The sequence below is a fragment of the Notechis scutatus genome, chromosome Z, assembly GCF_049901735.1.
Source record: "Notechis scutatus isolate UNSWTSFEM ecotype Mainland chromosome Z, rNotScu1.2, whole genome shotgun sequence".
Lineage (NCBI taxonomy): Eukaryota > Metazoa > Chordata > Lepidosauria > Squamata > Elapidae > Notechis > Notechis scutatus.
Genome location: NC_142025.1, coordinates 138,085,938 through 138,108,298, shown reverse-complemented (window position 1 = coordinate 138,108,298; position 22,361 = coordinate 138,085,938). Strand labels below are relative to the sequence as shown.

Below are 22,361 nucleotides of genomic sequence, written 5' to 3'. Positions count from 1 at the left end.
AGGGAACATCTGCCATTATCTAGAATTGAACTCTCAGCCTTCCAAGGGGAGGCAAGCATCTTCACCACTAGGGCACCACACATGTGATTCAACTGTTGAAACAAATCCAGCTCTTACTTAAAAGAATCTCCATAAAGTAGAAATGCAGGCAAATAAGACTTAAGGGGCACTTTCTAATATGAGCCTTTATTTCAGGAGTGGGTAGCTCTGAGTCCTAATCCTGAGGTCAAGATTGCCTCCTGCCATTAAATGAACTGGATTTTCACTTCCACTTCACCAAAAAATTCATTTTTAAATAAAATGCATCCAATATGTTTAATTCTGATATATTGTAGATACCAATGCAAAAAAAGGCTTTCTGCAGGCCCAACTGCCCCATCTGCAACCCTGGACAAATTACTTGAAGCAATGTGAATGTATCTGCTGATAATCAGTGCTTCAGTACCCTGATCCACATCAACGTAGAGTAAAATATATTTTGAGATGTTCATATCCTATGCAGAATAAAATTTTGGGAAAATAAGATTAGGCAGATATTTTTTACCGTTTTGTAGTATTGAAAACAGCAAAAACAAACCCTACATATTGCTTCTTCCGCATTAAATTCCAACACCTCCTCATCCGTACTTACTGGATGTCAGCATCATCTACCATCTTAGTTATGCTAACTTTCATTCTTCATTTTGAAACAGAATTGTATCTTTAGCAGTGGCTCCAGCATAGGCTCTTTAGCCACACAGGTAAAGAAGGCTTAGCCTAGGAAAACAATGTAGGCCACATTGTGCCCAATACCGATGGCAGCTGCTCCAAGTGTGTATTAGCCTTAAGCCAGGGGTGTCCAACTTTGTCAACTTTTAAGACCTGTGGACTTCAATTCCCAGAATTTCACAGCCATCATGACTGGCTGAGGAATTCTGGGAGTTGAAGTCCAAAGGTCTTAAAAGTTGACAAAGTTGGATACCCCTGCCCTAAACTATCTGAATTATGAAACTAAGAGCACTTCCCACATAACACCTCCTCTTGCTACAAATGTGGACTCAATCCTAAACACCTAGCTCCAATGTATTAATCAACCTCAATTCTTCACATTTCCCCAATTTCTAAACATGGAAAGGCTACCCTGTCTCTTGGGACTGGCTTGTAAAAAAAATCTACAGCTGTATTAGTAACAGCATGGAAGTCCTTTGTGTCCTAAACCTGGGGTCCCCAACCTGTGGATCGTGGCCCACTACCGGTCCAAGGCCTATTCACAACCGAGTTGTCTGAGTGGCTGGTGCACGTGTGTGCACACACAAAGCCTCACTCGTGCAAGCATTGTAGGGGATCGCAGCCCCACCCAGCACAAGTATTGCAGGCACTCAGGGCCCCATTTACCCCGCTTGTGTGCGTGCACCTGTCCCTCCCATAAAACTATCTCCTCTTCCCCCCCGCCCCGGGTTGTCAACCCAGAAAGGTTGGGGAACTCTGTACTAAACACCCTGGGTCAGACTCTTTAGGGAGTTTTCCGCAGTTCAGTCCAACCCTTCATCCTAGTCCCACATTTTTCTTCTCAAGAGAAATACTGCATGGAACATTTGATAGGCAGAGAGGCACATATTATCACATTGTCTTTTTCTATTAAAAGAAAGAACAACTGGTTTCAACTTCTTTATTTTTTTTCCTCATGAATGTAACCATATAAAAACCATAAGTTATGAAAGTCACACTATGTCAGCTTTCCAAGGGCAAGGGATTAAAAAAAACACCATCACCCTCCACAGATCTGAACAGGAAATTTGAGAGGGAAAAGTACAAAACCGTCAAGTGAAAAAACAACACCCACAAAATGGCGATGCCTTTTTCACCCACACCTCCACGTGCCCTCTTGATTTAAAAAAACCTGTTGGGATGCCCATCCTGCCGACTGGACGCCAAATTGGTGTATGTACCCCCGAAAACCAAGCAACGTTTGCACTAGAAGTGGTGACAAGGAACAGTGTTACACTGAAAAAAATGGGCTGGGAGGGAGAAAAATTTTAGGCAACACAGTCTGGCAAAGACCAACAATGATTTAACAAAAATTAAAATCCATGATGGAAGCCTGCTGTTTGCACTCAAGCCTCAGAACAAACGGATGGACAACCCACGTGCATGTCTTCAATTGTGCTAACTGCCTCAGTTCCTGGTAGCTGGGGAAAGGGGAGCCTTTTAAAAACAAGGGGCAATGGGATTTGGGGTGGGGGAATCTTGGCTATTTCCCCCTAGCCTCTAATACTGACCCTCTCCTTGCTGGCCCAGAGTGCAGCTATAGGGAACTACACAATGAAATGAATTAGTGATACGTCAACGGAATAGGATGACAGAGAGGATTTGCTCTGGGTGCAAGGTTGGTTGAAGGAGGAGAAAAAAAAATCTGTGGAAACGAAGGGGCTAACGCATCCGGTAATCCGTCGAACAAGACAGCTCACACAACTGCCCCTTGAAGTCCAAGTCAATGGTGAAGTCCAGATCTCGCTGCATACAGAAAAAGAAATGAGTTAAAACATTTTTTTTTTCCACACAATGTGCTTCACCACATACAGGAAGTTCAGCCTCATCTCCATTAAGAGACATGGAGGATTTACTTGTCATTCCTGTGCTGCAAAAATCATTATATTATCTTTTCAGAATGTTAGCATGCATTTTGTTGTGTTCCTTAACTCCTCCATCACATGACTCGGCCACTGGGACAAATAGGACTGAATTAAAGATCCTTTCCCAATAAATTCTCCACGGCTCCTTCTTGCTCCCCCCGCTCTCATCTATTTTTTCCAAGGAAGAAGAAATTTTGGCAAGAAATTTTGTTGCACCAAACACAACGCAGCGTAATCGCAGTAAATGTTGGTGGGCATATGGAAACGTCAGAACGGCAATCTCCAATCAAGAATAAACTCTTAATAACCCGTAAGAACTTTAACTTTAAGATCGATGCAGCAAAAGTTAGTCCCCGAATGAATATATAGCAGAAAGAACTTCTTTCAGTAAGGTAAAGGAGTCACTGTGGATTTTACTCTGCTAGTTGTTGCCAACTATAAGGGGGAGGTACTCATCTCTGTTTAAAGACCGCTGAGTAGCACTGTCCGAAGACATTTCCGCAGTCATGCAGCCCCCGCAGGACATCATGCAGCACTGTCACCTTCCCACCAAAGTGGTACCTATTTATCTATTTGCATTTGAGCTGCTAGATTGGCAGGTACTGGGATAAGGATGGGAGCTCACCCTGGCACACGGAGCTTGAGTCTCAAACCTGGCTGGCAATTTTCCAGCCAACAAGCCCAGTGTCTTAACTGCTAAGCCACTGTACCACTCCGCTTGCTGCAGTACGTAACTTTTAATACGTTTAATTTTTGGAATTTGAATATTAAACTCAAAGTACACTAACATGGAACTTTCACGAGTTTGCCAAATCTGGAAAGACGTTAAGAGTGCTTGCATGACACTTTAAGCAAGAAAGCCACAAGTCCCAATTTTGTACAGTATTAATTTTATACAATATCTTGCAGGTGAGTTTTTTAACTAAGGTTTTTTATTCAGAACCATCTTTTATATATTCACGACCTTATGCACATTTCATCAATTTTGCCTGAGTCATTAAACCAATTTTTCTTCAAATAATAAAAACTACAGATTATCTGGTGTTCTCCCACAAGCTAAGTGCAGTCAATGGTGCAGAGATGAGACAGAATAGAAAAGGGTTAAAAAAATAAAAGGTCAATCACACTCCTCTAAAAAAATACATCTTATTTAAATTCCCACCAATCAAAAGCATAAAACTGAGGAAGAATTAGATTAGGTTTGGGGGGTGGATTTTAAAGAGCATATGAATACACCCTGATGAGAGAAAAATTATTTCAGATCAGCTTTTGGCCTGGATTATGGTAAGAAGCAACCAATTTCCTCAAACTGGAACTTCCTGGATCACTTGTCCGAAAGGTACTTTTTCAAGAGGCAACTGGACTCTCTGGTTATTCTTTGAAGATGTTTTACTTCTCATCCGAGAAGCTTCTTCAGCTTCTTGGATGAGAAACAAAAAGTCCTCAAAGAAAAAACATAAAGTCCAGTTGCCTCTCAAAAAAGCACCTTTGGGACAACCATGACCTGGATGACTGAGAATCTCCACAGGCACCGCTAGAGTCAAAGCCCAGCTTAAGACCTGCTATCTTCTCCAAACGTGTATTTCATTCATCAGGAACTTGCATTAATTCATGCGTGTCTATTCAGGAATATCTATAAGTTGCTCAAGAGACAAGAAAATTGCAGGGACTTGTCCAGACAGTCTCCAAGACTGAAGGAAGGGTGGGGGAGTACTTCCACAGGAATGTGTGCGTGTGTGTGTATCTGAATCTGCCTTTTCTGCAGCAAGTTACCAAAGCTTATAGCTGCCACCAAATAATGTATACAGACATGGAAAATTTCCTGAACTAAAATAAAGTAACAAATATTACGAGGACAAAAACTAAAATTTATTTCATTAAAATATAGTCGTCGTAATGTCGCCCCCATCACATTAAAATTATGTTTGGGTAACCCCTTACACAAGAGCCTGTGGAGCTGCAAACACATCTTTCAGGTTATGAATACTTATCCAAAACTAGTACTGTGCCAAGTGTTATCACATAATCGCAATTTTAGACAAATGTTCCATTCCAGAACAGAATGTTCCTCTGCTAGTTCGTCCACTACATGCACAGATAAATTTATCTAGACCAGAGGAATAGAACATTTCACGCTTCCCTACTTAAGAGGAGTAAATGCATCTTAATCAGAAATTCCAGCCAACCATGGCCTTCTCAAGCAAGCCACTTCATCCCTCTTCCGTCACTGCACGCCCAACACTCATGGCCACCACTATGCTTGATCCTCGCTGGCTTGTTTCTGGTTAGTTACCTTTTGCCTAATGTGGCCTTTAGAAAAGAAGCATTTATATTTTTGCAAATGTAAGAAACAAAGAAGCTTCTGTTGACTCAATTTCTATTTCCCGGGCAAATTTAACATTGGAGGAAGTTATGTCAACTCTCCAGAAAAACATTGCAGGAAAAGAACCACCCTCCTGACTCACATTGTTCTTGGCGTTGGGCTTCATGCCAATGGTGCCAAATATCTCCTCTCCTGTCTTCACTGTTAGATAGTCTTCCATGTAAAAGACTGTCTGTTTCCAGTGGGTGTAGGGAGATTCAGGACCTAAAAGTAATAAGAAAATAAAACTGAACAGAGTGGGCAGCCAGGGGGAAAAAAATATGTACCCAAAATGTGTGTCTCCAACTATGTGCTTGACTTAGTTGACTTTAGATATTCTCCTCCAGATAAATTGAAGCCCTCTAATAATTCTACTTTTCAACCTCTCAATCAGTAAAATCTATAAGATTGCTACAGTGGGAGAATACCCAAGCTCCTAAAAAACAGATAGATAAACCTGCTGCAATAGTCCTATCTGTCAGCAAGAGTAGCTCAGTGTTACTTAATCTTAGCCATTTTGAGACATGTGGACTTCAATTCCCAGTCGGTATGGCTGGTTGGGGAATTCTGGGAGTTGAAGTCCATTCAACTTAAAGTTGCTAAGGTTGAGAAACACAAATCTAGCTTTCCTGTTGGGGTTTACTGTAAAGTATTAACTAGTTATACTTTAAAACTGAAAATTCCATTGGTTTAGTTTTATTCTTTACCAGAATATTAACATTTTAACACACAAACTCCCCACACTGGATCAAAGTCCCTCCTTGCCGATTTCCCACACTGAGGCAACCGATGTCCTTACTGGTAGAGAATCCAGTTCGCTTGTGGCATCGGGTAAACTCTATGTTGAAATAGGCGACCAAGGCATGGATGTAGTCATTGCGCTTCACTTGGAGACAGAAGGGGGATGTGAAGGTGAGATCCTCCACCTTCACTGTGTAGATGTCTACCTCCTGCCACAGGTGAGTAGGAAGGAGAGAGGAAACAAGACAGGTTGAAAAAAGTCAACATACCTTCATTATCCTCACGAAACAATATCTATCGTTCTTTCTGATAGCAAGTTTCTGCAGATTGCAAAAGTTGCAATCCTTTAGAGCTGAAACATCTGAAAGCTAAATATTTGGAAGCATCCTGAGATGAACTAGCGTACATAAAAAATGGAACAATCTGTAGAGTGTTTATGCGTCTGTGAAACCTCACTATGTTCACAGATAGTCTGCTCTGCTCTGGGCCACATGATGACATATATCAAATTGATTGCTTTCCCCCTTTTTTTCTCTGGGGAACAGAAGAGAATGCTCCCTTGCTGCTCTTCAGTACAACAATCTAGCATTTGTTCTTAATTCCCATTTGCCTATTTCCATCATCTTCTCCTGGTTATATGCTAGGGCTGTTCTCTCTTGCCTACGAACTTCCCAAAAGGGTCATTTGCATGCATAATCCAGACCAGCAAGTGTCACAGAAAGACAAAACAGAGAGGCTCTGCCAAAAAAATAGGTGGAGCAAAAAAAAAGAGGCAATGTTCCTAATGCAGTGACAGGCACTTATAATCTTTTATCCACATGACACCTACGGTAAATACCCAGTAAGATTTCAAATGCTGGATAGTAAATCCTCTGGGCTGGTACTATATTTCCTCTAAGTTCTGGAAAGTTCCTGGCATGCTGCTCTGAGTGGCCTTCTTTGGGGATAGCTTAGTGTTCCCCTTAATCGGGATCACTGTGCCCAATATTGTTTGATGATTTTCATTCACTGGTCTCAAGATCTACTACAATAGAGAAAGGTGATCAACGCTAGAAGCAATGCATGACCAGTGAGAACCTAATGCCATTTTAATCAGGGCGTTCATAGCAATGGAGATTAAGAAAATCAAGGGCAGAAAAATAAAGTACCCCAGTACATCATACCTTGATGAGACAGGCGTTAGTGACCAACTGCTTTGGATCAACAACGTCCACCAAAGGCTCCTTGATTGCCACGTCTTTGATGCATGACATGTCAAATCCATATACGTTCTCCCACCCTGCAGTAAGAAACACACGGAAGGGGTTCAGATTCTGGAAAAGCCTTTGCCATCACACTCACCCACCAACAAAGGGAACAATCAAAAAGAAGCAGAGAAAGTGTTCCCTTAAAAGAGTCACTAAGAAATATCTTTCCCCCATATGGATGATTCCTTATGTGCCTGGTATCCTTTTTGGGAAAGAACTTGGTACTTACAGTGGATCTTGTAATCTTTGTACTGCCGATCTTCAATAGCAGTGATGTACAGCGTGGCACGGTCTGGAAAAATAAGTCCATCTGGGGTCTGACACAAAAATGGATGGGAAAAAAATTAGCCACATAACAATATAATCCTTTTCTTTGTGGAGAATTCTTTGTGGAGAATTTCTTGATTAGAGGAAGGGGTGGGACACACAATATACATGTCAGAATTCCTGTTTCTTACAATTATTTATACTCCAAATTTCAGAATAACAATACAATGCTGAAATACTCCAATGGCTCACAAGCAGTGTAAATCATTCTAAATAAGGACACTTCTAGGCTCCTTCGCATAGTACCATGGATATTAAGGACCCTGTAAGGAGGAGGTGTAACTTAGTTAACATGAGTGTTAATTATGAAAAGTGAAAATGAATAACTAATCAGGTTTCAAATAATTCAAATGAATAACTAATCAGGTTTCATATTCTGACATCTGCACAAATTACAAAAAGCCATTTATAATTACTGATACATGTCTGTAGTTTGAAACCATAATACATTAACAGTCTTTTAAGTATAAAATAGGTAACATTAATTCTCAGAGCTTGTCACCCTCAGAGGTCCTTAAGCTGGGAGTCAAGAATCCATAGCCCTCCAGATGTTACTTAAATTTAATCCTTGTTTCCCTTTCTATTGAAACTGTAATTATATCTTCAGCAACATTCAGAGGGCTACAAATGCTACATCATGTCCTACTGTAATAATGGTATTAGCATCCATAGAAAAACAATTTGCACTGAAAGATACCTCTGAACAATCTAGTTTCAGAATGAATGCCAAAGGAGCTGCCATCATAGCCTGAGTGACTACAATAGAAGTGGCTTAAATACTCAATCAGATACTGATCAGATACTCAATCAATGAAGAGGAAGATTCCATTTGCCTTACTTCGAGAATAGTATTTACTTCAAATCAAATTAAATTCTGTATTACAGCTCAGACCAAATAAAACTTATTAAATAAAATGTACACAGTTACAAGGTAGAATATAAGGAGTAAATTAAAGAATACCAGACAAAATATTAAGTCATACTTGCACTACTTTGCTATTGGCAACAAACTGGTGTAGAAAAAAAAAGTTTTCAACTTTTACTTGTGCTTCCCTATTATTCCATTAAGAATAATAATAATAATCCATCTCATCCTGGGCACCCTTTTTTTTTGAACTATTACCATGTGGCAGACAGTACAAAATAATAAAAACAAGGACAAATAGGCTGAAAAACAGTTTCTATCCCAGGGCAGTAGCTCTTTGGAATTCTGCTGTACAGTGCAGTGTTAGTGTGGTGTCAGGGGTTTCCGATTCAAAGGGTGAAGGATGTGTGTTTGTGTTTATTTTCATGGTCATGGTCATGATGTGCAATGAAGATGAGTGTTTGATTTCGTTGTACGAAATGCAATGACAATAAAGTAAACTAAACTAAATGAAATTCTAATTCTGCTTTATGTTTTGTGAATAACAGCCAAGGCTGGATTTTTCATGAAGCACACAAGTACTTGGGAGATCCATAAGGCATAGCACTTTTGAAAACTAAATACAAGGAAAGGGTGAGGTTTACAGCATGGACAGAATTCGTTTTTCTGTTAAAGACTACAGACTCTCGGGAACATAAGTCAGCTTGGGAGCAAAAAGTGTTTTTATTATTCTACCCAAGAAACTGCAGGTTAACTTTTTCCAGAGGTACGAATAATTATTTCTAGTGGGGTTTTGAAAATGAATCAAGAGCTAAACAATTCTCCTGCTATTATAAATGGTGCCCTCACTGTATTTTTAAAGGAATTAGTACTGTACTATTCTGAAAGATTAGATGATTTAGATACTGGGATGAGTCTAATGAATCTGATCATAATTCTGGGACTTCACAGGGACAAGGTCACTCTGAAGGGTTCTTTTGGCCAAGAGAGGAATAGCTATTATTAGTGGCGTGCAAATTTCTGAAATTGAAATGTCTTGTTTTGACCTTGAAATAGCTGCTCTGAGATCAAAACAGCTATTCCATGTGCAAAATGGTCTTCTCCAATTATTCTGGAAGTTTTTTGAGTTCAAAATTCTTCACTTCAAACAAGAAATTCTTCCTAGACTACAAAATAGTTCTTTTGCATTCAAAATGGGATGCTTCAAATTAAAATAAGTTTAAAATCAAAACTTCAGAATACATCTCATCACCATTATCCCACTACACCTTGTCCTTTTTGTCAAATGGAGTTATTCACAATCCAGATTTGAAAATAAGGTAGGGTAGGGCCAGCTTAAATCTAAGCACCGCTGGCAGAAATCAAGGACTGAGACTTACCAGCCACTTATCTCGGGCATAAATGACAGTATTGAGCATGGACTCATAGAAGAGACAGTAGCCCATCCACTCACTGATGATGATGTCAACTTTTTCCACAGGCAACTCCACTTCCTCCACTTTGCCCTTGATGATGGACACCACTTTAGTAGAGGAAAACCACATTTTAAAATTATGCTTCAGCAAAGAAGATGGAAATCAGTTTGGCAAAAGATGATTCCTTCATATTATTAGCGCTGTCAAACACAGCACTCCTAGTTGCACCTGTTAAGCAATCTCACGCAGTTTTGTTAAGTGAATGGAGTCCCAGGTAAGAAACAATTATTTCAATGGAGTGGAGGAGACCCTGGGATACCTGGGACAGGCTGGGGGCAAGTCTCTCCCTACTCAAGAGCTGAAAATCCTCCCTGTTGAAATCCAAGCAGGACTTAAAGCTCCAAACCAAGTGTCACATGGCCTGCACCGTGCCTTCTCCACCTTGCTGAGGCACATCCTGTATTCTGTACCTTACCATGCTGCTTGGATTTCAGCTCCTTCTTGTTTCTGGGAGTTGGCTGAAAAAGTACTTGCCTAAGGATTTCAGCTCCATGCCAAAATCTAAGCAGGTAGGAGCTGAAATTCTTTTGCAAAGAGCTCTTTTCGCTAGCCCCCAGAAACATAAGAATCCTCTTGGTAAGTGGCAGCATCTTGCAACCTTCTCTACCAGCTTCCCCACTGACTTTCTGGGAAAGCCAGCAGAGAAGACTGCAAATCAGGCCCAAAAACAAAGAATGACATGCGGTCATTTTTCCAAGCTGCACAGCTATAGACAGAATTTTGCCAAACTAAGCATTTTACTATCTGTATCTACCGTACCATACATTCTGGGAATTATTAGGGAAGGGATGGTTTCACTTTCTTTCTCGCACACAAAGTAACAGGACTGAGTTGTCTTTTATTCCTCTGAAATGCCCTCCTCCCCTGGGAATCCACCTCCTAATTACATTCCATTGCACAAATCATTATCATTGGGTGCTTGGCAACCAGTTATAAGCACGAACAGGTTGCCAAGCATTCAGATTGTGACCATATGACCACGGTATGTGTTTTTTGATATTTTGCAACAGTCAGAAGTGCTTTACATGAGCCCATTGTAAATTTGAACCATTGTTAAGTATGCTCCTAAGTTGAGGACTATCTCTAAACATCTTCTGCACAACAGTGGCTTTTTAGATACCCAGATAAGTGACTCAGAAATTGAGGGCATTTTTAAAAATGATTTTACTTACCATGGTCAAGTTTGTTGGCTTTGACGATTTTGACAGCATAATCAGAGATACTGGAGCATTCAATCTATTAGTTGAGGACAGAAGTGGGAAATAGGATGGGGGAATAAAGAGAGATGTTTCGTAAGCTAATGCTTTATATTTTTTCTTCCTAAATTAGTAAAACACATCACTGGAAATACATGTGATGAAATGGCACTAATGAATGCCAAGTGTTAGTATAAAATCAAATGGTGTCTCTCTCTTGCCTGTCATCTCAAACCTTCATAGAAATAACTAAGATAGATTTGTACAACTTTAATAGGACTTAATTTAACATAGAACTCTTAATCTCTATCCAAGATTACCATTTAATCATACCATCAAATCCTTTCATCCATTTTGCATCCAATAGATCACAAAATGGGGACCAATAGCATATGAGCATCACACTTACCCCAATAACCCGCTTGGCCCCAGCCTTGGCTGCAAACATGCAAAGTATTCCTGTGCCACTCCCAACATCCAGGACCACTTTGTCCTTGAAGAGGTGCCGATTGTGAAACATGGAATTTCTGTAGGTCAGTGTGCGGACCTCATCTTTCAGCATTTCCTAAGATGCAGGAAAAAGACACATCAGAGAACTCCCTCAAAATCTATTTACACCCTCCCCTCAAATTGGACAAGACTGGATCTTGTTTTTCATACCCTGAGGTGAGATGGGCTGCAAACCAATTTAATAAGTTAATAAATAACCATTTCCCCACCCATTTTCTCACCTCATGGATCCCAAAGTGAGCATAGGAATCAAAGTAATAATCCTTGGAAGTCATCTCTTCTGCTGTTGGTTTGCTGCTTTCCGGCTGGGTGCATGAGACCTGGTGAAAATACAGAAAAAGGCCCAAGTCATCCCAGGACCCCCTAATATAACTTACAATTTCCCCACTTAATTTCACATTTTTCAAGTAAACATTTAAATTTGTACTGCTCAACTAATAATTTCATATCAATCAATATGATCTGTAGATGCCTGATTAAATGGATTAAAAAAAAACACTGATACAACATGTGCTTTCTTAATAATGTTGTGTGTGCAAGAGGCAAAACAAAACAAACATCTTTTCAGGGGTGTCAATGTACACATACTTTATACAAAGAAGTATGCTGCTTCTTTTAGAATTAAGTTTTTTACTCTTAGCAAATTCATGCAACTATTACTTAGATGACGTCCATGAAGAAAAAAGGAGTATTAGTACCTTAGCTTATAGAAATTCAAACTCATATCACCCTCTCACAAAGTATTTGCAGTTTCTGAAGTAACCCTTTATTCAATTCAATGGTTTGGATTTTTTTATTTCGTCAAGGGAAAACCAGAGTTCCAATGTCCTTTAGAAAATTTGCTGTTGATACTAGTCTTCTGAACATGTCACTGTGCATCTACTTTAATGAGGTTGAACAGACTACAGATACTGCAACAATTCCTTCTTCCCAAGAAACCAAATGTCTGGTTTAAAAAGTCACTCTAGAAGAATTTTGCTTGGTGGAGATAAAATTAACACTTTGAGGAAATACAGGTCAGGGTGGATTCTTCGGAGATTCACAGGTTGACAATGCAAAGGGTTAAGTGGGACTCGTGTCAGAAAGGTGATGGGTGACCCTGCCATTATAATGAGAATTTTAACAAACAATTTGGAGGGTAAGAAAAAGCCACATGCATCTCTTCTATGCCTGGGGTGGTCCTAAGACACTATTCTATACTTACTAATTTTAGGGAACGTTCTTTGTGTATGCACTGGGTCTAATTCTCATGTTTAATTTGGTTTACACATGTTCTACTTAAGTCTGTTCTGACTAGTGGCAGCGTTTTAGGCAGAAGCCTGAACTCAAGACCAATTATTGAGACATTTTAATCAAATATGCAATGGAAATTCTTGACATTTATTTTTGCAGTTTTGCAGATAGTGGGTGATGGACTTGACAAGTAAAATGAGGGGCCAATTCTAAAAACTCTAAACAAATTGGACTGATTTCCAATTTAAGGGAATTTTAAGGTGGGAAATTAATGCCTTTTAGCCTCTGGTAAACCAAATTGGAACTGCTTAGTGGAATTAACTATTTTATCTTCCTCTAAGAATTCTTAGTCAGAACAGAGAAAGCAGGAAAAATATATAACTCAAGGCTATGTAAGACAGGCCATATATCACTTGAATAAGAGTTTCACAAGTTGCATTTTCAACCATGTGAGTTTTAAAACAGGTTGTAAATTTGGAGGTGGAATTTAAGTCACTTTAAAAACAAATTTTATCATGGGGAAAACAGTATCATGGACTTGGAGTAATATCTTTCACTTATTACTTAAGATTTCAGTGCTAGACAATTGCAACATAACTTTAGCTGCTCCCAGTGTTGAGTGACTCAAAGCTGTAGCTGGTGCAGAGAGAAGATGGCTGAATTCAAGGAAATAGGTCATCAAATAGATGCTAGCAAAGCGTATCAGTATTCAACATGGGAAGTGTGACTGGATGATCAAAGTCCAGCCTCTTTCAATACGCATTGCAAGCGCGTTTCTCTCTCTCATATACACAGGTAAAAAGGGAGGGTCTTTAATTGTCCCAGTCATGTCCATGATTTTCATTTTGCCAACACTCTCCCAATCCCACCCTCTAGACTACTGTGTCTCAGTGCATCAATATTCCTCTATCAATACAGAGCCTCTTTTTTCAAGGAAACCACCAAAAGCCATCTAAAAGTCACACCGAAATCTAACTGGAATTTTCTGGATTAGAACTCAGTCCTTACTCTAGTCTTTTCCAACTTGGTGCCTTCCAGATATATCTGTATCTAGTCCTCAATTTACAGCTATAACACAGGCTGCCTTTCTTTGCGGCAGTCGTTAAGGAAACCCATTGTTCACTATACGGCATTTTTGCCAAACACTGGAAATAAACACAAGTTCTTGGCCAAAATGTGAATATGGGATGCTGTAAAAGTGGGCCAGTTGCTAAGTGTCCGAAATGCAATCATATTAAGGAGGGGAGGGTCATTGGAACTTCAGAACTATGTCATAAGTACCTTTTGGGAGGAGGGGTCCATGGTGATTTCAAACAGTTGCTAAGCAACTGATTGTAAGTCAACTACTACCTGTATTTACAACTCCCAATGTTTCTACCCCACATGTCCAATAGGGAAGTTGCAATCCAAGCAATTTTGAGGATGTTATAACTGGGGAAAGGCTATTCTATTATCACTGAGTCAGAAGATCCCATCTTAAACCAGATCCAGTCATCTGCTCCCCACTTCAAATAGCTGTGGCTCTTGATTTATTCCTGAGAGGATATTACCTTTTTCATAATCAGAACCCTAAATTTGAAAAGGAGGCGAATCAACTTTTTTTTCTCTGCATCTAGTAAGGTGTCCAAAATCTACAAATCTCCAACAAACAGACTGCCTACAAACGATTCATACCATCTTTTCTGTGTTCCCTGTTCTGTCCTAGCCATAATAATGCCCACTGAAGTTGTCCTGTTGTGTATAAACATTTCAGAATATAGAGTCATTGCCTAGCAGAGTGATACCCAGCTGATTTTAAACCATCTTATAACTAATCTTGCCTATACATGATACTAGACTGCTGGGGGCTACAGATTAACCAGAGCAGCATTTCTAAGCTAAGGTAAATAATACCAAGTAATTTCCTCTTTCTATTACTAGCTTGGCTCAATCACTTGCATGGTGTTCTGGAGCAGGGTTCACCAACCTTTTGGACCTCAGGGACCACCAAACTCATAATTTTAAATCCTGCGGATCACTAATATGAATTTTGACTGACGGTGGCTTGCTGACGTTGGTGGGAAAGTCGGTCCCATATTCCAGAGCTTCAGTAGTCACAGGACTGGCCCTTTAGTCATCCCGGAGCAGCTCCTCCAGTCCATGGCAGGCCGGTGCACCCAGGTGGAGAAACAGCTGCTCTGGGATGACCAAAGGGCCAGTCCTGTGACTACTGTAGCTCTGGAATATGGAACTGACTTTCCCACCAACGTCAGCAAGCCACCCCGGGGCGGATTTCACTCCCCTGTTGTTAGTCTTACCTTCCAGTTCCAGCTCGCATGGCTCTACTCAAGGTAAGGTTTGCACTTGGCTGAAGGGTGGGGGCCATATGGGTGGCACAGCCTTGTGTTCCTGCACAGCCTGGATTAATTGCTTTGGGGGGGACATTTCTCTGCGGACCATCAACATTTTTTCACGGACTACCAGTGGTCCCCGGCCCAACAGTTGGCGACCGCTGTTCTGGAGCTACCAAGATATAGTGCCTTATAATTGATGGGGGACTGAGTCAAGTTATATGAAGTCCTTGGCTGATCTCAGAAAGCTAAACAGAATTAGTTGGATGGGATACATCAAAAAAACTCTCTAGGTTCAACTGGGAAGTTAAAAAGTATTTTTGCGGAAGACAATGGCAAACCATGTCCATATTGTAACCAAACCTTCTACACTTAAACTTCTGTGTAATCTCCAAGAGTTGAGTTCAACTCAAAGAGGATCTTGGCTCTACACAGGTAAGTCCTAGACCAGTGGTGGCTAATCTTTTTGGGCTTCCATGCCAGCACCCAGAAGGCAATGCACACGCGGGGGCCCACGCCCCCTGCACATGCACGATCCCCTTGCGTGCCATGCATCTGCGCATGCATGCGCAATTCCACTATGCACCCCGCACATCTGTGCATGCGCACGAGACCCCTCCCGCGCACGCCATGCATCTCTGCACGTGCATGCACATCTCCCACACCCCACACATATGCGCGCCAGATACCTGACAATTAGTTGTCGGGGGGTGGCAAGTGCGCATGCACAGTGGGGCTCTTCTGGGCGACCTTTTGCATGCCAGCAGAAGTGGCTCTGCATGCCACTTCCGGCACGCGTGCCATAGGTTCACCATCACGGTCCTTGACTTACGATCACAATTGGGTCCAAAATATCTCTTATTAAATGAGACATTTGTTAAATGCGTTTTACCCCATTTTAGGACCTTTGTGTTCTCAGTTGTTAAATGAACCACTGTAGTTGATAAGTTGGTAAGCAGGTTGTTAAGTGAATCTGGCTTCCCCATTAGCTTTGTCAGAAGGTTGCAAAAGGTTGTCACATAACCTTGGGACATAGCCACTGTCATAAATATGAACCAGTTGGCAAGCATCTGAATTTTGATCACATAATTATGGGGATGTTGGAAAGGTCATAAACGAAAAACAGTGATAAGTCAGTTGTTTCAGCGCCGTTGTAACTTTGAACAATCACTGAACAAACTGTTGTAAGTACTACTTGTATTAAATCCTAACAAACCATAATAACACAATATTCCTTTCACCCAGATTGCTCAAATCCATCGGCAGGGGACCAGAATTTTGTTTTCAAGGTTAAATCCTTAAGGAAGTCAAATTGTTCCCATATTTGCAAAGCTCTAAGCAAGCCATTGAGATCGTTTTTAATGGAGAAGTTTTATCCTGCTCTGGATATTTTAAAACTAGGTTTATGCTGTCCTTAATTGATCTTTTTGAAGTTAATACAGCCTTGGGCAAAAAGGGGATTGATATATGTTATACTAACAGAAAAGTAACAACTTGAAATGCATCTCAGGCAAGCAATATGGTTCACTAAAACTTATGTCACAACAAATCTGCTCCTATGGATTCTTTGCCACCAAAGGGAGGGGAAAAACAGAGTTAAACATCAGGTGTCTGTCCATTTGGCTAGTCAGGTGCTGAACAGTTTGAAGTTCGAACTAAAGTGCACCAGCTCCATTTGATGGAAAAGAATTTTTTGGCTCTGACAGAAATGGATAAAATATTTGCCATTTCAGTCTTAGTACCACCATATTTAGGAGATCAGCTCTTTGTCTGCCCCCCCCAATCCTCTCAGGGCAATTCTGTCTCATATTCCCACAATGCACAGGAACGTTTGGCAGGCTTTATCATTAATGGCCTACCTCCTGAGCTGCTCTACCCCCTGAATGTCCCCAGGAGAGGGCAGCTGCAATAAAAGTTAAGGAAAGAATGGTTAAGTGTGCTCAATGCAACCAACACCCTGGCGTAAAACCCTCCAGATCTGCCCCACAAAGCCTCCCCAGTATGTCAATGTCGGGCACTTAACATTTTGTTTTAACTAACCAGCATGAGAAAGAGGGAGGAAAAACCCTGAGGTACAAACCCTTTGCCGATGCACCAACCAGAATATAAGTTTGATTTTTTAAAACAAAGATGCAATGCAACACAAACATAATTTGATGCCAATTATAATAATTTGTATGTCTAAGATAAATGCTAAAATTTGAAAAGTGGTTATTTAGGAATAGAGGCTCATCAAAAGTAGCAGCTATGTGCAAATCAAACAGCTGAGCTAAATGCAAATGAGTCTGTTTTCTGACCTAACATCCACAACTCTCCCCTCCCAAAATATCAAGGAAGGCCTAAAAATTTTCTACCAACACCCTGAGAAAACAGTAGGAACTGTTTGCCACTTCCAAAAATAAAAATAAGTGTTGTAGCAAAATACTCCATTGCTTTATTTATCAATGGATCAAAAGAGGATAGGCTCTAGTCAGTTTCCACTAATGTCCTTTATATGAGCAGCAGGGTGAACAATTTGAAATAAATTACCATGACCTGGTGATCCATATTTTCAACCAGTATTGTTTAATATTCACTGTTAATATTCACACAAAGGAGTGATGTGGTGGCCTAGAGGTGGAGCTCTCGCCTCACCATCAGGAGGCTCTGAATTCAGTCCTAGAGACAGATATTTCTCTCTCTGGGCACACTGAAGAATATATCTGCTGAACAAAACTCTGCACTGGCCACAGGAAGGGCACCCGGCCATTAAAACACTCTACTGGCTGAGTTCAGTTGTCCAGACTCCACCCCACAAGGAATTATGGGGTCGTTAAACGAAGACGATTAATAATCACTGCACACACAAAAAAAGGTATGGTCACGAACCCCATTCTTTTTTTCATCCTGCACTGTTTAGCCACTCAGACTGAACAGGCACTGCATCATAGGATTAACTGAAGGATATGGACTAAAAGATGCATACAGAAGCAAGGAAGAAGAAACAAGAATGTAAACTAATTCTGTGAAGAAGGGGGCAAAGAAACAGAAAGTAGGTATATTCTACATCTAGAATTTATGGGAAGTGGTGTTTAGTTAGTCCTATCAGTTTGAGAGAAGGGCAGAACATCTAAGCAAGAGCTACAAAAGCAAGGGGATAACTATAGGTGCAATTTTAGCAAAAGGCAGGTACGAGGGGGATTAATGGATGATGCATCGCCAAGCCGACTACACAGCAAGGAAAGATCTGGCCTGAGCTCAGCCACATCCAGGGTTGAGCACTAGCCTAGTGTTCATGTACTCAAAGGATATTTACATCTTCTAGCGGAGTCTGCAGGCTCATCCCATTAGCCAGCGTGGTTACAAAATTCTAGGAGAGAGAGAGTAACAAGGGAAAGAATGTCAATTCAGAGCTCAACGGGAACTGATCCGGAGCCTGGATCATTTTAACAACTAAGATTTGGAGAGGGAGTAATGCAAATAAAAAAAAAAACTGATAAAAGGTGACCACAAACAAGGAAGCAGTTCTGAGAAGTCTCTCTGTGTGAGGAGCCAATGGTAGTTTCCTGCTAGGCTTGCCAGTGGTATCCAGAAAGAACAATTTCCAGAACTGGAAACCAGCATTTAGGATTGCAACAATCCACCAGGAATCACACATGTGAGATGGGCGGCTATATCAACTGAATAAATAACAGGGCAGACAAATGCAAGATCAGAGAGGAAGTCTTTAGTAGTATGTCCTCTATGGTAAAAATAGGCTAGCACCCCCTTTCCCCAATAATGTATGCATCTTCTATTCAACCATATCACTGAACAGAACTATAGCACGCAGAGCAGGATTGCCTCCAGTCACAAAGAGGCTTTTTATAGGATTATCACAATCCCATGCCAGGAATAGAAAAAAAAAAAATCATCTGAAATGCCAGCAGAGTTGCTATGCTCCCCATCAAGGTCTGAGTTATACACCTGCCGAATGGCAGCATTCTCCACCACCTATTTCCCTTCAGTATGTTCAGATACAACACTTCCAAGAGGAATTGATAAACACAACTGTATTGCAAATAGTTACTTAAACATTCAGAAGGTGAAACTGAATGCAGAAGTTGCATGGGTTACTTAAGAGATGCAGGGGAGACATTCATTGGTGATAGGGGCTCCTCATTCATTGGTGATAGGGGCTCCTCATGCTACATTCCTGTTTGGGACCATCTTGTTTCCTACATCCTTAGTACTCTGTCATTTGGAATAGCTTTTATAATTATTTCCATAATACTCTTATAAATTGTCAGCTGACATATATGCAGCAGTTATACCACAAGATGTCAGTACTAGCCCACTCCTCAGAGGGTGAAACTGTAGGATTTATTTTGGAAGACTAGTGTGAGTTACCTGTGTGCCAAAGCCAAGCATCATCACTACATGCTGCCTAGTTGCAATTACTCTTACATTTGGTTGAAGGACAATTAAGGGAACCAGTTATCTACTGAGGTGGTCTTATTTAACAAATGAAGATGAATATATGTGTCCCAGGAAAATGTTGCAGGATCCAATCTGGCCCAGAGAGAAGTTCCCTGAATAGTGGCTCGGGCTCCAGCACGAATCCGAAAGCTTGGAAGACAAAACCTCTGGTCCTGGTGACCGTACCAGATTGGATCCTGCATTCTTTAAATTGAAGGAATTGAAAAAAAAGCTAGTAAGTCACTTATGGGTTGATTTGGACTCATACATCAAGCAAGAACTCAGTGGCCTAAATCAGCTGTCAACTCATGAACTTCCAAAGTACTCACAAGTAATATATGCTGAATGCCCAAATTAAGAAGTTTGGTCTAAATGGGTCATTTCAATTCTATGGGCTCTATTAAACCAAAAGCTGAATGGCAGGTGAGGTCGGGGAACATCTAAAATGTCATGAGCTGGAAGATGGTAACAAGGATACCTTCCCCACAGTCAACTATTGGGCCGTTATTCCCATTCTAGGAAGAAAACCAGCAAAAGAAAAGGATTTCCAACAATGGTGTTTCTGTGACCATGTGAATAGGAGATGGGAGATACTTCAATTTCTCATTTAGGTATACATGTCGTAATTCTTTCCTTCCAACCTTTTTCAATCTGTCATAACTCCTCAATCTTTTTCCAAAATTTGCAATACCCTGAAGTCTGGACATTGAAACCTCTGATATCCTACCCTTCTAAGTTTAGTTCCTATTCACTATGAGTTCCGCCTTTCACCCAAGCCTTACCACCCCAGCCTCATCCAAGCCTTCTCAGGAGACCATGTAATCTTACCTGCCCTCAAAAGATCACTTATGCAAATCATACCACATCAAAGCAATTCCATCCTAAAAATTTGCCCATTTTACTTGTGAAGCTTAGTCTCTGAAACATTTTCCCCTCCATAATACACCTACATAAAGTGTTAGGCTACCATAAGGTGCAAGAACCTTCCTAACATAAGGGAACAATGAGCCAGAAGGCAATAACTCACCATAAGGCATCATAGATTTTAAGAAGAGATTGGACATTATTACCATTTGCCTGAAATGGTAACAGGGTTTCCTGCCTGAGCAAGGGGTTGGACTAGAAGACCTCCAAGATCCCTTCCCACTCTCTTATTCTAAACAGAAAAGAGCCTCCTAAGGACAATGAGCACAATGGGCCCGTCAAATTAAAGAGCAACCACCTTGAAGGAAGCAATGGCATTAAGGCCCACCGTTTCCTTTCAGACAGAAGACGAGAAAAAATAAGAGGGAAGGGACCACTTCACAAAATAATGGTGGGCACCTTCTTCTTTTTTTTAACAGGCAAATTACTGAGCTGAAAAATGGGACGGGGAGGAGATGGCACCGGGCGAAGGAGACCGGTCCGTGGGGGGGTTGATTCTGTATTTCCACGAGTGGGAAGGATTCGGCGATCCATGAATAGCCCACCTTACGAGAACCAGCCAGGGTTGCCCAGAGAAGGAAATGCCAAGGAGGCGCCAAGGAGGCAGCGGGAAAAAGCCGGAGCGTCGGCGAACAAAGAGTTCACTATCCGCGGCAGCGACAGGGGTCTTTTTCCAGCAGAACGAAGCGCAACTTAATGGGAGGGGAGGAGAGGCGGGGGCGGCTGCACCGAAGGGTCGACGGGCCGCGGCGGGAAAAGCTAATCCACCCCGGGAGCAGGAACCCCACGCGGCCCTGATGAGGGAGGGCCCACGGCGGGGGCGGAGCTCCAGGGGCCTCCCCGGGCCACGGGGGCGGGGCCCAACGGGCAGGCCTGCCATGCGGCTCCCATGAGGAAAGAACCGCGTTAATCGGGACGGGGGGGCGAGAAGCTTGCGAAGCTTTCCCCGGAAAGGGGTCGGAAGGAGTCTTTGAAACAGCCGATGCTTTCCTGCCTAAGCTAGCCAGCACGCATCTCCGGAGGGGGAGGAACCTTTTCCTTGTCCGCCGCCCCCTCCTATGTGGGGACGGTCCGGAACGGGGGGGAGAGGCGGCGACGGCGGTGAAAAAAATGGAACCGCTAATGGGGAGGGAGAAGAAAAAGGCGGGGATGGTATTTAAGGGGCCGCCAGAAGGGGAAAAGGCAGCGAGGGGTAGAAAGTAAAGGGGGTTCGGTCACACAGGCGGCGGAAGGCAGACCCTCCCCGGGAGCCAGTTCAAGCCTGAGCTGGGGGTGGGCTTGTCATCGGGGCGGGGGGTCGGAGGGGTCTCGGTTGAGCAATCTCTCCCGTGCGTGATGAGGGTCCGGGAGAGAATCGGTGGATGTAGGATTAGGGCCCCTCGGAGGGGGCCAGCGGCAGTCTCCGGCTCCCCCACCCTTCTTTCTCTCCCTCTGCTTCCCTCCCTCACTCCCTCACCTCCATGATGCAGTTTGCAGCCTCCGCCATCTTGCGAATGAGACAGAAAAAGAGAACCGCTGGCCAGAGTCCCCCAGCCTCGTTCAGTCGTGGGGAGGGGACCGGGCATTCCATTGGGCGGCCTCTCCGTCACTCAAGAGGGGAGGTGGGGAAAGAGGGCAGCCCCGCCTCCCAGGTTTTCATTGGTCGGCGGGATCTCCGTCAGTCAGTCAGGAAGGGAAAAGACCCTCCCTCACACTATTTCAAACCGTATTGGGCGCATTTAGAGAAAAGGGTCGGTGTGCGCAGGCGCAGGCTCCCTTTTTTGTGGGGGGGGGGTCCATAGACACAAGTAGGAAATGTCGGGGAACGCCTCCTCCTCATGATCGTGAATTGCCATTGGTGAAATAAGGAAATCTTTCACCAATAAGGATCAGAGGCAGTTTCTCGGATAATTTATTGGAGGGGACGTAGCTGTCAGTCACTGCAAGGTATCTGCGTTTCTCCAAGCCTTTGGTGTTTTAACTTCTAAGGGGCGGGAAGAAGCAACGCACTGATTACCTGAAGTGGCTGTCAGAGCGTTCGCATTCAAACCTCGTATTCCAACCGATGTCACTATGAGGGAAGTGCAGTATAACAAAGGATGGGATGGAGGAGGCGCCATTTA

At 42.2% G+C, this 22,361-nt stretch overlaps 1 protein-coding gene across 4 annotated transcripts; it reads right to left on the bottom strand.

Moving 5' to 3' along the window:
- Positions 1 to 1,634: 1,634 nt before the first annotated feature.
- PRMT1 (protein arginine methyltransferase 1) lies at positions 1,635 to 21,765 on the bottom strand. Of its 4 annotated transcripts, none has more exons than XM_026677480.2 (12): positions 21,716 to 21,765; positions 18,190 to 18,247; positions 16,758 to 16,801; positions 11,557 to 11,655; positions 11,235 to 11,390; positions 10,802 to 10,865; positions 9,534 to 9,676; positions 7,192 to 7,279; positions 6,879 to 6,994; positions 5,774 to 5,924; positions 5,078 to 5,199; positions 1,635 to 2,493 (listed from the first exon to the last, which is right to left on the bottom strand). In XM_026677480.2, exons 1-12 carry the CDS (start codon positions 21,743 to 21,745, stop codon positions 2,410 to 2,412), a joined length of 1,155 nt encoding a protein of 384 aa, XP_026533265.1. In that variant the 5' UTR covers positions 21,746 to 21,765; the 3' UTR covers positions 1,635 to 2,409. The 4 variants fall into 4 exon arrangements, with proteins under 4 accessions (XP_026533265.1, XP_087802352.1, XP_026533266.1 ...); XM_087946226.1 differs by having other exon boundaries at positions 18,194 to 18,247; XM_026677481.2 differs by lacking the exon at positions 16,758 to 16,801 and having other exon boundaries at positions 18,194 to 18,247.
- Positions 21,766 to 22,361: the final 596 nt, after the last annotated feature.

What these genes read in the sequence shown, in the direction of transcription:
- PRMT1 (XM_026677480.2), bottom strand. Translation starts at nt 21,745, where the DNA reads ATGGCGGAGGCTGCAAACTGCATCATGGAG. An exon ending in ATGCCCGAGATAAGTGGCTG is followed by an intron (nt 7,280 to 9,533) that starts GTAAGTCTCAGT and finishes TTTTTGTGTCAG; the next exon opens with ACCCCAGATGGACTTATTTT. An exon ending in CAAAGATTACAAGATCCACT is followed by an intron (nt 6,995 to 7,191) that starts GTAAGTACCAAG and finishes TTCTTACTGCAG; the next exon opens with GGTGGGAGAACGTATATGGA.